Raw genomic sequence first — 16,014 nt, 5'->3', positions numbered from 1 at the left:
TCCTCTGCTATCTCTTTCTTCAGTGTTTCATAGTTCTCCTTGTAGAGGTCTTTTACTTCCTTAGTTAAATATATTCCTAGGTACTTTATTTTCTTTGTTGCTATTTTGAAGGGAATTGAGTCTTTGATTTGGTTCTTACTTGTACTGTTATTGGAGTATATGAATGCTTCTGATTTCTGTGTATTGATTTTGTATCCTGAGACATTACCAAATTCATTTATCAGTTCAAGGAGTCTCTTGGTTGAATCCTTGGGGTTTTCTAGGTATAATATCATGTCATCAGCAAAGAGTGAGAGTTTGATCTCTTCTGCTCGAATTTGGACGCCCTAATTCTGCTCTCTTGTCTTATTGCTATAGCAAGGACTTCCAGCACTACGTTGAATAGAAGTGGAGATAGTGGGCAACCTTGTCTTGTTCCAGTTCTAAGTGAGATTGCTTTCAATTTTTCCCCATTCAGTATGATATTGGCTGTGGGTTTGTCATATATGGCTTATATCATTTTTAGGTAAACCCTGTCTATGCCTATTTTGTTGAGCATTCTTAATCATAAAAGGGTGTTGAATTTTGTCAAATGCTTTTTCTGTGTCTATTGAGAGGATCATATGATCTTTGTTTTTGCTTCTGTTTATATGGTGAATTACATTTATAGATTTGAGTATGTTGAACCATCCCTGCATCCCTGGGATCAAGCCCACTTGGTTGTGATGGATTATTTTCTTTCTTTTTTTTATATTTTGAGACAGAGTCTCACTTTGTTGCCCAGGCTAGAGTGAGTGCCGTGGCATCAGCATAGCTCACAGCAACCTCAAACTCCTGGGCTCAAGCAATCCTACTGTCTCAGCCTCCACAGTAGCTGGGACCACCATGCCTGGCTCATTTTTTTCTATATATATTAGTTGGCCAATTAATTTCTTTCTATTTATGGTAGAGATGGGGTCTTGCTCTTGTTCAGGCTGGTTTCAAACTCCTGACTTCAAGCAATCCTCCCACCTCAGCCTCCCAGAGTGCTAGGATCACAGGCATGAGCCACTGCGCCCGGCCTGGATTATTTTCTTGACAAGCACTTGGATTTGATTGGCTAGGATTTTGTTGAGAAATTTTGCATCTATATTCATAAGGGATATTGGTCTGTAGTTTTCTTTTTTGTTGTTGCATCCTTTCCTGGTTTTGGTATCAGGGTTATGTTCACTTCATAAAATGTGTTGGGGAGGCTTCCATCCTTCTCGATGTTGTAGAATAATTTTTGTAGGATAGGCACTAGTTCTTCTTTGTAGGTGTGGTAAAATTCGGGTGTGAAACCATCTGGTCCAGGACTTTTTTTTTTAGGAAGGATTTTTATTGCTGTTTCAATTTCAGTACTTGATATGGGTCTGCTCAGGAATTCTATATCTTCCTGGTTGAGCCTAGGGAGGCTGTGTGTTTCTAAGAAATTGTCCATTTCCTCCACATTTTCCAGTTCGTGTGCATAGAGGTTTTTGTAGTATTCATAAATTATATCTTGTATCTCTGGGGCATCAGTTGTAATTTCCTTTATTGTTCCTGATGGAGATTATTAGAGATTTTTCTTTTCTGCTTTTTGTTAGTCTAGCAATAGTGTGTCAATTTTGTTTATTTTTTCAAAGAACCAACTTTTTGTTTTATTAATCTTCTGTATAGTTTCCCTGTTGTCAGTTTCATTTAGTTCAGATTTCATCTTAATGATTTCACTTCTTCTGCTGGGTTTGGGGTCAGTCTGTTAGAAGAAAATTTTAAGTGGTACACTGGGGATGCACTTATGAAAATGTAGTCCATGGGAAACTCGATAACAAAAATAGCTCAGGTTTTTTTCAACAAATACATTGCAAGAATAAAAGATAACAGAAGGGGAACATATTAATAGTTTAAGTGAAAGTTTATACAACAGTTAAGGGACATAACAATTATATTAACGTGCAGAGTTTGAGTCTTGATTCAACCAAGGAAAAGAAAAAAATAAAGACTTTCATGAGAAAATTGGAGACATTTGATAAAATTAAGGAACTATTATTAATTTTGTAAAGCATGGTAATGCTATGTGGTTATTTTTTTAAAAAAGAGAGAGAATCCTCATCTTTCAAAGACACATAGAAAAATATTTATAAATGAAATGATACCTGAGATTTAAATTAAACAAGAGAGGAAAGGAGGCCAAGGGTGTGGTCGAAACAATACTGGTCAGGAGTTGATGCGATTGTCAAGGTAATGAGTATGCCTCACTTCATTGCTCTCTGCTGTCAACTATTGTGTATGTTTAAAATTTTCCATGGTAAAGTTTCCTTAGTTAAAAATTTTAAGGTTAAAACATGTCAGTTACACACTTCATTTTTCCCTTCTGGGACTGTCTTGGACCCCGAGCATGAGGGTCATGGTAGAAGTATAATTCACTGGCTAAAAAAACCCCAAATGGGAAAGTAGGAAATCCAAATGATCAATAAATATACAAGAACATCATTGATAGGAAAGCACACCAAATACACATTATGGGAGTAGCAGGAGAGGAAAGAAAGGAAGAGAAAAAATAATTGAAGAAATAATGGCTGAAAACTTCCTAAATTTATTTAGAAAACAACAACCTATATTTACAAGAAGATCAGTAAATTTCAAGTAGGATAAACAAAAAGAGAAACGCAAACAGATATATAATAATAAAATTGCTGAAAGTCAAAGACAAGGAGAAAATAGCTTGTTTCATATTGATTTCTTTATATTCTGCAATAATTTTCAAAATAAACTTGCAATCATACTTTTAAAGACTAAATTACCTTTATGTTTTAATTCAGAAACAGAATTACTAGCAAATATATTTTGCTACAGAAGCAAACTATATTTTGCTATATATCTCTTTTGATAGAGATATATAAAGATAGTAACATAAAGTTGTGGAGACCATGTAGCACTTTAGAAAAGCTTTATTGAAATCTGAAAACTGAAAACCAGGATATAAGTTGGTATTTAAGTAAAAATATCTGAGTGCACTGACACAGATAAAGCACAGGGTGAAAACAAAATGTGCAGTTGATGGACAAGGCTGGACACTGGAATTGTGGGAGGTATTTCTTTCTTGTTTAACTTACTCATGCGCCTGCTGTAATGGGGGACACGCGGAGCTCAGAGAAGAAAACAAAAATAATTTGCTCAAATGAGTGACACAATTAGGGCTTTCCGGAGCTTTCAATGAACTCTCCCCCTCTGGCCCCAACATCAGTCTCATGTTCCCGTTAGACGTGCTCATCTCAAGGCGTCTGCCACGAGGAACAGTCAACAGCCCTGACACTCAGGAGTCGGCCTGGCACTCACAGCTAGGTCTTGGTGCCTTCTGGATGAACACGGAGAATCTCACAGAACATCAGTAGCAGATAAGTCCACTCTGGGACTGTGACGGAACAAAATCAAACAAGACGACTCTGTAGTCATATCTCAACAGGGAACGTGAACACTGTCCTAGGAACAAAATTGACCAAACATCCCCCAGCGCTGGCTGATATGAGGATTGCTGCTTCTTTGCCAGTAATAAAATACATTACAATGTCCAATCAGAATACCCCTATTCTGCAACAACATTTGATACAGAGGAGGGACGGTTCCTAATTCCTCAACAGCCATAACACAAGCCCAGCTCCTTTTTATCATGCTGCTGAGACCCCTCCCTGTTCCCTGTTATAGTGAATAACAAATCCAATTTGTGGCGCTATAGGGATGTTCCTGGTGGGGTTTGGCCAGAGGGCATTGACAATTGGGATAGTCAAGTCTTTTCATTAAAGGGTCTCTCTTTCCATCTTTAGCCTAAAGGGTCTCTATCAAGAGTTTTGTTCTCCCAAGGTACATAGTAGATGTTTCTTTTAAAAATGACAAATGGTGGCCGGGCGCGGTGGCTCACGCCTGTAATCCTAGCACTTTGGGAGGCCGAGGCGGGCGGATCGCTCAAGGTCAGGAGTTCGAAACCAGCCTGAGCGAGACCCCGTCTCTACCAAAAATAGAAAGAAATTAATTGACCAACTAAAAATATATATACAAAAAATTAGCCGGGCATGGTGGCGCATGCCTGTAGTCCCAGCTACTCGGGAGGCTGAGGCAGTAGGATCGCTGAGCCCAGGAGATTGAGGTTGCTGTGAGCCAGGCTGACGCCACGGCACTCACTCTAGCCTGGGCAACAAAGTGAGACTCTGTCTCAAAAAAAAAAAAAAAAAAAAAAAAAAAAAAAAAAATGACAAATGGTAAGTTTCACACAGTAGAAAAAACAAACAGGATTTTCTTGGAAAATTAGTTGCCCCCATAATGCTTTTAGGCCATATCTTTATTGAGTATAAGAAAATTTCATGGCAATCACTTTTCCAAGAGCCCCTTTTATGTCCTTGTTCCTGAGGCTATAGATGACAGGGTTTAGCATGGGGGTCACCACTATATACATCACGGCAGCTGCTATATCTTTCTCAGCTGAGTGAGAGGATGAGGGGTTGAAATAGAGAGATATGATGGTGCCATAGAAGAGGAACACGACAGCCAGGTGGGAGCCACAGGTGGAGAAGGCTTTCTATCTTCCCTTTGTAGATGGGACTCTCAGGACAGCACAAGCAATAAGGACATATGACACCAGGATGCAAATAAATGGGGCGATCATTATAGGCCCTGCTGCAATAAGAATCATCATCTCATTGAGGTGCGTATCTGAGCAAGAGAGTTTCAGGAGACGAGACACCTCACAGAAGAAGTGGGGGATGGTGTTGTCTGCACAGAATGAGAGTTGAGCCATCAGCAGGGTGTGCAACAGAGCATTCAGGCTGGCCACTAACCATGACCCAGTGACCAGTAGGGCACAGAGCTGATGGGTCATCTTTGTCATGTAATGAAAGGGGTAGCATACGGCCACAAAGCGGTCATAGGCCATTACAGCCAGGAGGAAATTGTCCATGTTGGCAAACACAATGAGAAAATATAACTGTGTGAGGCAGCCAGAGAAGGAGATGGTCTGGATCCCGAGCACGTGATTGGCCAGCATCTTGGGGGTGGTGGTGGAGGAGAAGCAGACGTCCACGAAGGACAGGTTGCCGAGGAAGAAGTACATGGGGGTGTGCAGGCAGGAGTCGGTGCTGACCGCCAGGATGAGCAACAGGTTTCCCAGGACCGTGGCCAGGTACATGCTCAGGAAGAGTACAAAGAGGAGCTGCTGCTGCTGGGGCTGCCTGGAGAGTCCCAGGAGGAGGAACTCGGAGACACTCGACTGGTTTGTGTCTCCCATCAGCCTGAGCCCAAATGTAGAGAAGAGAGCCAGACGTCAGAAATGTAGAAGCTGATTGTTTGCATGTAACAAGTCAAGCTCCGGCCACGGTCAAATTAACAAACCTGCTTAGTAAGGATCCACCTCTAGTCCCTATATCCCCAATTTCCAACTCCCACTTCTAGGTGATGGTGTCTCACTGTTCTTATTCTTTTTTTTTTGAGACACAGTCTCACTCTGTTACATGGGCTAGCGTGCGGTGGTGTCAGCCTACCTCACAGCAACCTCGAATTCCTAGGCTCAAGCAATCCTTCTGCCTCAGCCCCCGCATAGCTGGGACTACAGGCATGTGCCACCATGCCCTGCTAATTTTTCTACATATTTTTAGTTGGCCAATTAATTTCTTTCTATTTTTATTAGAGACAGAGTCTTGCTCTTGCTCAGGCTGGTCTCGAACTCCTGAGCTGAAACGATCCTTCTGCCTTGGCCTCCTAGAGTGCTAGGATTACAGGGGTGAGCCACCGCGCCTGGCCTGGACTTATTCTTTTAATTTTATAAAAATAACATGAAAACAACACTGCCGGCACATACACAGCCCTTCTCTGCTATTATATGTTTCCCTTTTAATATTCCCAGGCTCTCTCCCCCTCCCCAGGAGCTTACAGAGACAAAAGAAGCAGCTATTACCTGTCCCTCTCAGTCTGCAGCAGGTGGACTCAGAACACTTACTACTGCTCCCTGAATGTGGAAGATTTAGCAAAGGGAGTTTATCAAAGAACTTCACTCATTAGTAAAGAAATGTTGACATCTCCACTGTTATAATATTACCTGGGATAAGTTGGTGCTGTCATTATCAAGTGTTCTTCCCCTTGGAGGGACAGATCAAAGCTCCTTTTTATTCTAAGGAGTTAAAAAAATTGGTAATACAGTCTTGAACAAGTGAAGAGCAAATGTTCGTGTCCTTAGCCTTCCGTGCAGGAAGGATGTTTGGGGCAATCACAGACAGGTTTTTACAGGAGCCTCCATGGCCCCTGGGACTAGACTCCCTTAGAGTCTCATTAGGGACAAGAAGAAAGTAATTGTCACACCTATTTCCTGGTCCCTCCAGACCCAACAATGATGACAAAGATATTCTCTAAGTCCTGCGTCAGGACTTGGAGATGAAGCAATCTAGGTGGAGACTAGTCCCAGAACATTCCCTGAGATCTCAAATTGTGTCACCTTGCTGGTGTGGGTTTATGCTTATTGGTCTGAAAAATCAGTTATGAAAACATCTTTCTTCTGTCATTCTTAGCTCAGAAACTGAGGTTATAGCTGGGCACAGTGGCACATGCCCATAGTCCCACCTACTTAGGGGCTGAGGCAGAAGGATCCTTTGAGCCCAGGAGTTTGAGGTTTCAGTGAGCTCCAATGATGCCTCTACACTCAACCTGGAGGTGATAGAGTGAGACTCTCTCTCAAAGAAACAAAAAACAAACAAACAAAAAAACCCAAAGTGTTTCTTTCTACTGAATGATACTGGAAAAAATTATCAATTTAATAGCAGTGAGGAAAATCTCTTACTAAAACGGACACAGAGCATTTTATATATGTGGCAGACTCTAGATCTGGGACAGAAAATGTACAAAATGAGTCTAGTTGACCTTGTCGTACCAGATAGTGAGGACGCTATCAAAAGATCCCTCAGATTCTGTCAAAAGAATTCAGAAGCCATATTAAAGAGATTCCCATGGGCCAAACATAGGAAAATTTGAACATCAAAAAGGATAATAACTTCAATTATTCAAAAATGTCAAATATATATAAATGTTAGAGTTTATAATTATACTTAAATGTTTTTTTAATTTCAGCATATTCTGAGGGTACAAATATTAAGGTTACGTATATTGCCCAGGCCCCCCTCTTGACTCAGAGCTTCAAGTGTGACCATTCCCCAAATGTTGTACATCTCATTCATTATGTTTGTATATACCCATCCCTTCCTTCCTCCTCCTACCCGCCCGACACCTGATAAATGGTATTCCTATATGTCCACTTAGGTGTTGATCAGTTAATACCAATTTGCTGGTGAGTACATGTGGCACTCATGTGGTGCTTGTTTTTCCATTCTTGAGATACTTCACTTAGAAGAATGGGTTCCAGCTCTATCCAGGAAAATACAAGAGGTGCTATATCACCATTGTTTCTTAAAGCTGAGTAGTACTCCATGATACACATATACCACATTTTATTAATCCACCATGTATTGATGGGCACTTGGGTTGTTTCCACAACTTTTCAATTGTGAATTGTGGTCCTATACTTAAATGTTTTTAAGTTGGTTGCCATTGGAGGATGCTATTGATTAATTATTCATTATTTTGAACATTTGTGGACAAAGGGAAAGAATCCAGGATTTATCTTGTTACTTCTATATAAGCTGTTGGGAAACCAGTAACTGATGATGGGGAGTTTCTGTTAATAAAAATATCCTAATTAATAAAAAATGTTCTAATCAGTAACAAATTAATTTTTATCTTGCAACATCTAATGAATTCATTGATCTTAGCATTAATCAATACTCACATCAGAACAAAATGGTAGGACTCCCAGCTCTACAAAAAGTTTTAAAATAATTAGTGGTGGGAGGTGGCTCAGCACAGTGGCTCATGGCTGTGATCCTAGCACTCTGGGAAGCGGAAGCGGGTGGATTACTCAAGGTCAGGAGTACAAAGTCAGCCTGAGCAAGAGCGAGACCCCGTCTCTACTAAAAATAGAAAGAAATTAATTGGCCAACTTAAAAATATATAGAAAAAATTAGCCGGGCATGGTGGTGCATGCCTGTAGTCCCAGCTACTCAGGATGCTGAGGCAGGAGAGTCGCTTGAGCCCAGGAGTTTGAGGTCGTTGTGAGCTAGGCTGACGCCATGGCACTCTAGCCAGGGCAACAGAGTGAGACTCTGTCTCAAGAAAAAAAAAAACTAGTGGGAGGTGGTGGCACGTGCCTATAGTCCTAACATGTACAGAGTCTGAGATGAAAGGATCACTTGAGCCCAGGAGTTCCAAGTTGCAGTGAGCTATGATTCAGTGACTGCAACTCCAGTGTGGGCAACACAGGGAGACCCTAGCTAAAAAACCAAAACAAAACAAAAATAAAAGGGTGGGGAAGACAAAGACAACAAAGACAACCAGACATTGTGTAACTTCTGATTGAAGAAGACTCCCCCCATAATGTAGTCTTGCCAAAAAAAATTGAATTAGAATCTGATCAAGCCTCCAAATCTAAATTCCAATTAAAGGAAATACATGAGACAGAAGAACATTTTAAATGGTACAATGGGGAGGGGATGCACTTATCAAAATTGAGACTGTGGGAGAATTGATAGCACAAATAGCTCAGGTTTTTTTCAAGAAATACATTGCAAGAATAAAAGATATAGAAGCTGAACATATTAATAGTTTAAATGAAAGTTTATACAACAGTTCAGGGACATAACAATTGTAACGTGCAGACTTTGAGTCTTGATTCAACCATTGAAAAGAAAAAAATACAGACTTTCATGAGACAATTGGAGAAATTTGATAAAATTAAGGAATTATTATTAATTTCGTAAAGCATGGGAATGCTATGTTGTTATTTTTTTAAAAAAGAGGATCATTATCTTTTAAAGATACATACAGAAGTATTTGTAGATGAAATAATAACTGGGATTTAAATAAAGCAGGAGGGAGAAAGAGGCCATGGGTGTAGATGAAACAATACCGGCCAGGAGTTGATGCCATTGTCTAGGTAATGAGTACTTCTCACTTCACTGCTCTCTGCTGTCTACTATGATGTATTCTTTGAAATTTTCCATAGTAAAGATTTTTTTTTTGGTTAAAAAATTTAAGATGAACACATGTCAGTTATATGCTCCATTTTTCTCTTATGGGGATGTCTTATACCATGAGGATGAGGGCCATGATAGAAGTATAATTCATCAGCCAAAAGAAACACAAATGGGAAAGTAGGAAAACCAAATAACGGATAAATGTACAAGAACATCACTGATAGGAAAGCACACCAAATACACATCATGGGAGTAGCAGAAGGAGAGGAGAGAAAGGAACAGAAGAAAAAATGAATAAATAATGACTGAAAACTTCCTAAATTTATTTAAAAAACAACAATCTATATTTACAGCAAGCTCAGTAAACTTCAAGTAGGACAAATAATAAGCGAACCACAAACAGATACATAATAATAAAAATGCTGAAAGTAAAAGACAAGGAGAAAATAACCAGTTTCATATTGATTTTTTAATATTCTACAATCATTTTCAAAATAAAATTCAGATCATACTTTTAAAGACTAAATTTCCTTTATGTTTTAATTCAGAAACAGAAGTGCTAATAAGTATATTTTGCTACAGAACTTGATAGAGATATATAAAGATACTAACATAAAGTTGTGGAGATCAAGTAGCACCTTAGAAAAGCTTTCTCATAAAATGAAAGCTGAAAACCAGAATATAAGTTGGTATCTAAATAAAAATATCTGAGTGCACTGACACAGATAAAGCACAGGGTGAAAACAAAAAGTGCAGTTGATGGACAAGGCTGGACACTGGAATTGTGGGAGGTATTTCTTTCTTGTTTAACTTACCCATGCGCCTGCTGTAATGGGGGACACACAAAGCTCAGAGAAGAAAACAAAAATAATTTGCTCAAATAAGTGACACAATTAGGACTTCCTGGAGCTTTCAATGAACTCTCCCCCTCTGGCCCCAACATCGGTCTCATGTTCCCGTTAGACGTGCTCATCTCAAGGCGTCTGCCACGAGGAACAGTCAACAGCCCTGACACTCAGGAGTCGGCCTGGCACTCACAGCTAGGTCTTGGTGCCTTCTGGATGAACACGGAGAATCTCACAGAACATCAGTAGCAGATAAGTCCACTCTGGGTCTGTGACGGAACAAAATCAAACAAGACGACTCTGTAGTCATATCTCAACAGGGAACGTGAACACTGTCCTAGGAACAAAATTGACCAAACATCCCCCAGCGCTGGCTGATATGAGGATTGCTGCTTCTTTGCCAGTAATAAAATACATTACAATGTCCAATCAGAATACCCCTATTCTGCAACAACATTTGATACAGAGGAGGGATGGTTCCTAATTCCTCAACAGCCATAACACAAGCCCAGCTCCTTTTTATCATGCTGCGGAGACCCTTCCCTGTTATAGTGAATAACAAATCCAATTTGTGGAGCTACAGGGATGTTCCTGGTGGGGTTTGGCCAGAGGGCATTGATAATTCGGATAGTCAAGTCTTTTCATTAAAGGGTCTCTCTTTCCATCTTTAACCTAAAGGGTCTCTATCAAGAGTTTTATTTTCCCAAGGTACATAGTAGATGTTTCTCTTACAAAAGACAAATGGTAAGTTTCACACAGTAGAAAAAACAAACAGGTTTTTCTTGGAAACTTAATTGCCTCCATAATGTTCTTAGGCCATATCATTACTGAGTGAAAAAAAATTTCATGGTAATCACTTTTCCAAGAGCCCCTTTTATGTCCTTGTTCCTGAGGCTATAGATGACAGGGTTTAGCATGGGGGTCACCACTGTATACATCACGGCGGCTGCTATATCTTTCTCAGCTGAGTGAGAGGATGAGGGGTTGAAATAGAGAGATATGATGGTGCCATAGAAGAGGAACACGACAGCCAGGTGGGAGCCACAGGTGGAGAAGGCTTTCCATTTTCCCTTTGTAGATGGGACTCTCAGGACAGCACAAGCAATAAGGACATATGACACCAGGATGCATATAAATGGGGCGATCATGATCGGCCCTGATGCGATAAGAATCATCATCTCATTGAGGTGCGTGTCTGAGCAGGAGAGTTTCAGGAGACGCGACACCTCACAGAAGAAGTGGGGGATGGTGTTGTCTGCACAGAATGAGAGTCTACCCATCAGCAGGGTGTGCAACAGAGCATTCAGGCTGGCCACTAACCACGACCCAGTGACCAGTAGGGCACAGAGCTGATGGGTCATCTTTGTCATGTAATGTAAGGGGTGGCACACGGCCACAAAGCGGTCATAGGCCATCACAGCCAGGAGGAAATTGTCCATGTTGGCAAACACACAGAGAAAATATAACTGTGTGAGGCAGCCAGAGAAGGAGATGGTCTGGCTGGAGAGCACGTGATTGGTCAGCATCTTGGGGGTGGTGGTGGAGGAGAAGCAGACGTCCACGAAGGACAGGTTGCCGAGGAAGAAGTACATGGGGGTGTGCAGGCGGGAGTCGGTGCTGACCGCCAGGATGAGCAGCAGGTTTCCCAGGACCGTGGCCAGGTACATGCTCAGGAAGAGCACGAAGAGGAGCTGCTGCTGCTGGGGCTGCCTGGAGAGTCCCAGGAGGACAAACTCGGAGACACTCGACTGGTTTGTGCCTCTCATCAGCCTGAGCCCAGATGTAGAGAAGAGAGCCAGACGTCAGAAATGTAGAAGCTGAGTGTTTGCATGTAACAAGTCAAGCTCCGGCCACGGTCATGTTAACGAACCTGTTCGGTAACGATCCACCACTAGTCCCTACATCCCCAATTTCCAACTCCCACTTCTAGGTGATGGTGTCCCACTGGACTTATTCTTCTAATTTTATAAAAATAACATAACAACAAATTACAGGCACATACATAGCCCCTCTTTGCTATAGTAAAAGGGTCCCTTTTAATATTCCTAGGCTTTCTCCCCCTCCCCAGGAGCTTACAGAGACAAGTGAAGCAGCTATTACCATGTCTCTCTCAGGCTCCAGCGGGTGGACTCAGAACTCCTACTACTGCTCCCTGTATGTGGAAGATTTAGCAAAGGGAGTTTTGAAAGAACTTCACTCATTAGTAAAGAAATGTTGACATCTCCTCTGTTATAATGTTACCTGAGAGAAGTTGATGCTGTCACTATCAAGTGTTCTTCCCCTTAGAGCAACTGATCAATGCTCCTCTTTATTCTATGGAGTTGAAAGAATTGGAAATACAGGCAAGAATTGGAAATACAGTCTTGAACAAGTGAAGAGCAAACGTTCATTGCCTTAGCCTTCCGTGCAGGAAGGATGTTTGGGGCAATCACAGACAGGTTTTTACAGGAGCCTCCATAGCCCCTGGGACTAGACTCCCTTAGAGTCTCATTAGGGACAAGAAGAAAGTAATTGTCACACTTATTTCCTGGTCCCTCCAGACCCAACAATGATGACAAAGATATTCTTTAAGTCCTGGGTCCGAACTTGGAGATGAAGCAATGTGGGTGGAGACTAGTCCCAGAGAACATTCCCTGAGACCTCAAATTGTGTCACCTTGCCAATGTGAGTTTTTGCTTATAGGTTTGAAAAGTCAGTTATGAAAACATCTTTCTTCTGTCTTTCTTAGCTCAGAAACTGAGGTTATAGCTGGGCACAGTGGCACTTGCCCATAGTCCCAGCTACTTGGGAGAGTGGGGTGGGAGAAATGCTTGAGCCCAGGAGTTTGAATTTAGTTTGGGAAACACAGCAAGATCCTGAGTGAGAGTGAGAGTGGGTGAGAGAACGAGAGCGAGAGAGAGAGAGAAGAGGAACTGGGGCTATTGCAGTGTTATCTGAATGAACTCCTCCTTTTTCTAGGGCTTATTGGTGTTGGTACAAAGCATTCTGAAAGAAGGGGATTTTATGATACAATTCAGTCCAGAATCATAATTTAAAAACAAAAACCCATACAACCTTGAAGGGCTCGGAAAAACTGTCCTTTAATAACTTTGTATTGCAAGCCAACAATAACCAAAAAACCAGGGACAAAACTGGCTGCCAACACCTTATTCACTTATTCTTTGAAAGTCTAGCCAACACACTAGACAGGAACACCAGGGCCAATGCTAGGACAGGGATTCCTGAAGCGACATTGTGCTGGGTTGCTATGCTGTTATCACATGTCACGGACCCTCCTGCGCACCCAGAAAAGAAAGACACAGCGGCCACTGGGCAGTTATTGGAGAGAGTGGGGTCCCCAGGCGAAGAGCCCTGTCCCCTGCCCAAGGGTTGGGTGTTTGATAGTCCTCGTGTGGCTGTGGCAGTCTCCAAGGTGCATTTTTTAAAAAGTGTGGGTGGGTGACGCTACCACGACCCAAGGCCACCCCCACGAGGAGAGGCACCCCGGGTCATGGTGGCCAGCCAGTCCAGCACCTGCCGTCCTCAGATGGTAGGGCCAAGGCGGCTGGATTTCCGCACCCGCTGGGCCTAGCAGTGGCAGGGTAGGTGAGGCAAGAGGGTAGCGTCCCTACCTGGGAGCAGTACAGGGGTGGGAGGGGGGCGCCCACGGCAAACGCAAGACCCCTGGGAAGCCGTGGGGCAAATAAATGCTCAATAAGAGCCCAGAAAAAAAGACTTGAATAGTTTTCCAATAAAGCAGCAAGAGTTAGACAATATAGAGGGCCAAAGATCCAATTCCAATAGCAACTACAAATCGAAAATGTGCCCAAAAAGGTGGTGCTAGGCACACACAACCCATGGAGTTCCCTGCAGGATACAGGGGATTGGGGGACAACAGAGGTCCAGAAAATCTCATATGTGGCTACAAATGAGACAAGCTCTAAGATCTAAAGAGTGTGACCAGGTGGGATTTCCCTAGAGGGCTCTGGGCAAGTGGCATTGAAAACAGACCAGAAGGATGAGCTGGAGGAGGAGGACCCAATAACAAGACAGGAACGGACCATTATTAGATAAGGAAGCAGGAGTGGCTAGAAGACATATGAAAGTATGTTCAGGCTCACTCGTAATCTAAGAGTTATAAATTGAAAGCAAAAGATATCATTTTAGGTGCATGCAACAAGCAGAGATTTGTTTGTGTGCAAATGTCTAGCTTGGCCAAAGAGGGATGACAACAGCTGTCACCACACTGCGACAAGAATGTTAAAAGACATCATTATCCTTTGACCTAGCAATTTGTCTTCTAGGTAGGACAAATGTCATTTAAAAATCATAACATAGGCCGGGCGCTGTGGCTCACGCCTGTAATCCTAGCTCTTGGGAGGCCGAGGCGGGCGGATTGCTCAAGGTCAGGAGTTCAAAACCAGCCTGAGCAAGAGCGAGACCCCGTCTCTACTATAAATAGAAAGAAATTAATTGGCCAACTGATATATATATAAAAAAATTAGCCGGGCATGGTGGCGCATGCCTGTAGTCCCAGCTACCCGGGAGGCTGAGGCAGAAGGATCACTCGAGCCCAGGAGTTTGAGGTTGCTGTGAGCTAGGCTGACGCCACGGCACTCACTCTAGCCTGGGCAACAAAGTGAGACTCTGTCTCAAAAAAAAAATAAAAAATAAAAAAATAAATAAAAAAAAAAAATAAAAATCATAACATAATATTGAAAAACTAGAAACCTAAATGTTTGACTAAGTATGATGGGATATTATAAAGCTAATAAAAACAATGTTTTTGGTTAGGCGTAGTGGCTTACACCTGCAATCCTAGCACTCTGGGAGGCCGAGGCAGAAGGATTGCTTGAGGCCAGGAATTCCATACCAGTGGAACATGCCTGTAGGCCCAGCTACTCAGCTGAGGCAGGAGGATCACTTGAGCCCAGGAGTTGGAGGTTGCAGTGAGCTGTAATGATGTCACTGCATTCTAGCCTTGGTGACAGAGCAAGATCCTATTTCAAAAAAAAAAAAAAAAAACATGAATCCAACAATGGATAAAAAGAATTGTATACCATGAGCAAGTGGGATTTATTCAAGGTATAGTAGAATTTTAACATTCAAAAATCAATAAATAAGCCGGGCGCGGTGGCTCACGCCTGTAATCCTAGCACTCTGGGAGGCCGAGGCGGGAGGATTGCTCGAGGTCAGGAGTTCGAAACCAGCCTGAGCAAGAGCGAGACCCCGTCTCTACTATAAATAGAAAGAAATTAATTGGCCAACTAATATATATATAAAATTAGCCGGGCATGGTGGCGCATGCCTGTAGTCCCAGCTACTCGGGAGGCTGAGGCAGCAGGATTGCTTGAGCCCAGGAGTTTGAGGTTGCTGTGAGCTAGGCTGACGCCATGGCACTCACTGTAGCCTGGGCAACAAGCGAGACTCTGTCTCAAAAAAAAAAAAAAAAAAAAAAAAAAAATCAATAAATATAATCCATCACATTAACAGGCTAATGAAGAAAAATCATATGATCATAGTTTTTTTTCTACATAGATGTAGAAAAAGCATTTAACAAAATCCAACACTCATTAATGATAAAAACCCTCAGCAAACTAGGAATATAGAGGAACTTCCTAAACTTGATAAAGTACATGTACTAGAATTTATGGCTAATATCATACTTACTGTCCAGAAACTAGATGTGTTGTTCCCCCTAAGATCAGGAATACAGAACAAGGATCAGGAACAAGGATGTCCCCTTTCACCCTAAGTCCTGGTTATGCAATAGGACAAGTATAGGAAATAAAAGATATACAAACTGGAAAGGAAGAAATAAAACTGTCTTTGCAGATTACATAATTGTCTATGAAGAAAATCTCAAAGAATGGATATTTTTAGGCCGGGCGCTGTGGCTCACGCCTGTAATCCTAGCTCTTGGGAGGCCGAGGCGGGCGGATTGCTCAAGGTCAGGAGTTCAAAACCAGCCTGAGCAAGAGCGAGACCCCGTCTCTACTATAAATAGAAAGAAATTAATTGGCCAACTGATATATATATAAAAAATTAGCCGGGCATGGTGGCTCGTGCCTGTAGTCCCAGCTACCCGGGAGGCTGAGGCAGAAGGATCACTCGAGCCCAGGAGTTTGAGGTTGCTGTGAGCTAGGACG

At 42.1% G+C, this 16,014-nt stretch overlaps 1 protein-coding gene and 1 pseudogene across 1 annotated transcript; both read right to left on the bottom strand.

The window, feature by feature from the left end:
- Positions 1–4,224: 4,224 nt before the first annotated feature.
- On the bottom strand, positions 4,225–5,254 carry LOC105859745 (olfactory receptor 1f45-like; annotated as a pseudogene).
- Positions 5,255–9,546: 4,292 nt separating this feature from the next.
- On the bottom strand, positions 9,547–12,736 carry LOC105859576 (olfactory receptor 1f45-like). Its single transcript, XM_075995012.1, has one exon. It carries the CDS (start codon positions 11,650–11,652, stop codon positions 10,711–10,713), a length of 942 nt encoding a protein of 313 aa, XP_075851127.1. The 5' UTR covers positions 11,653–12,736; the 3' UTR covers positions 9,547–10,710.
- Positions 12,737–16,014: the final 3,278 nt, after the last annotated feature.

This window comes from Microcebus murinus, chromosome 19 (assembly GCF_040939455.1).
Source record: "Microcebus murinus isolate Inina chromosome 19, M.murinus_Inina_mat1.0, whole genome shotgun sequence".
Taxonomy (NCBI): Eukaryota; Metazoa; Chordata; class Mammalia; order Primates; family Cheirogaleidae; genus Microcebus; species Microcebus murinus.
The sequence above is the reverse complement of the archived record's forward strand: the minus strand, read 5'-3'. Positions and strand labels throughout refer to the sequence as shown.

Coding starts and splice junctions, on each gene's coding strand:
- LOC105859576 (XM_075995012.1), bottom strand. CDS start 11,652: ATGAGAGGCACAAACCAGTCGAGTGTCTCCGAGTTTGTCCTCCTGGGA.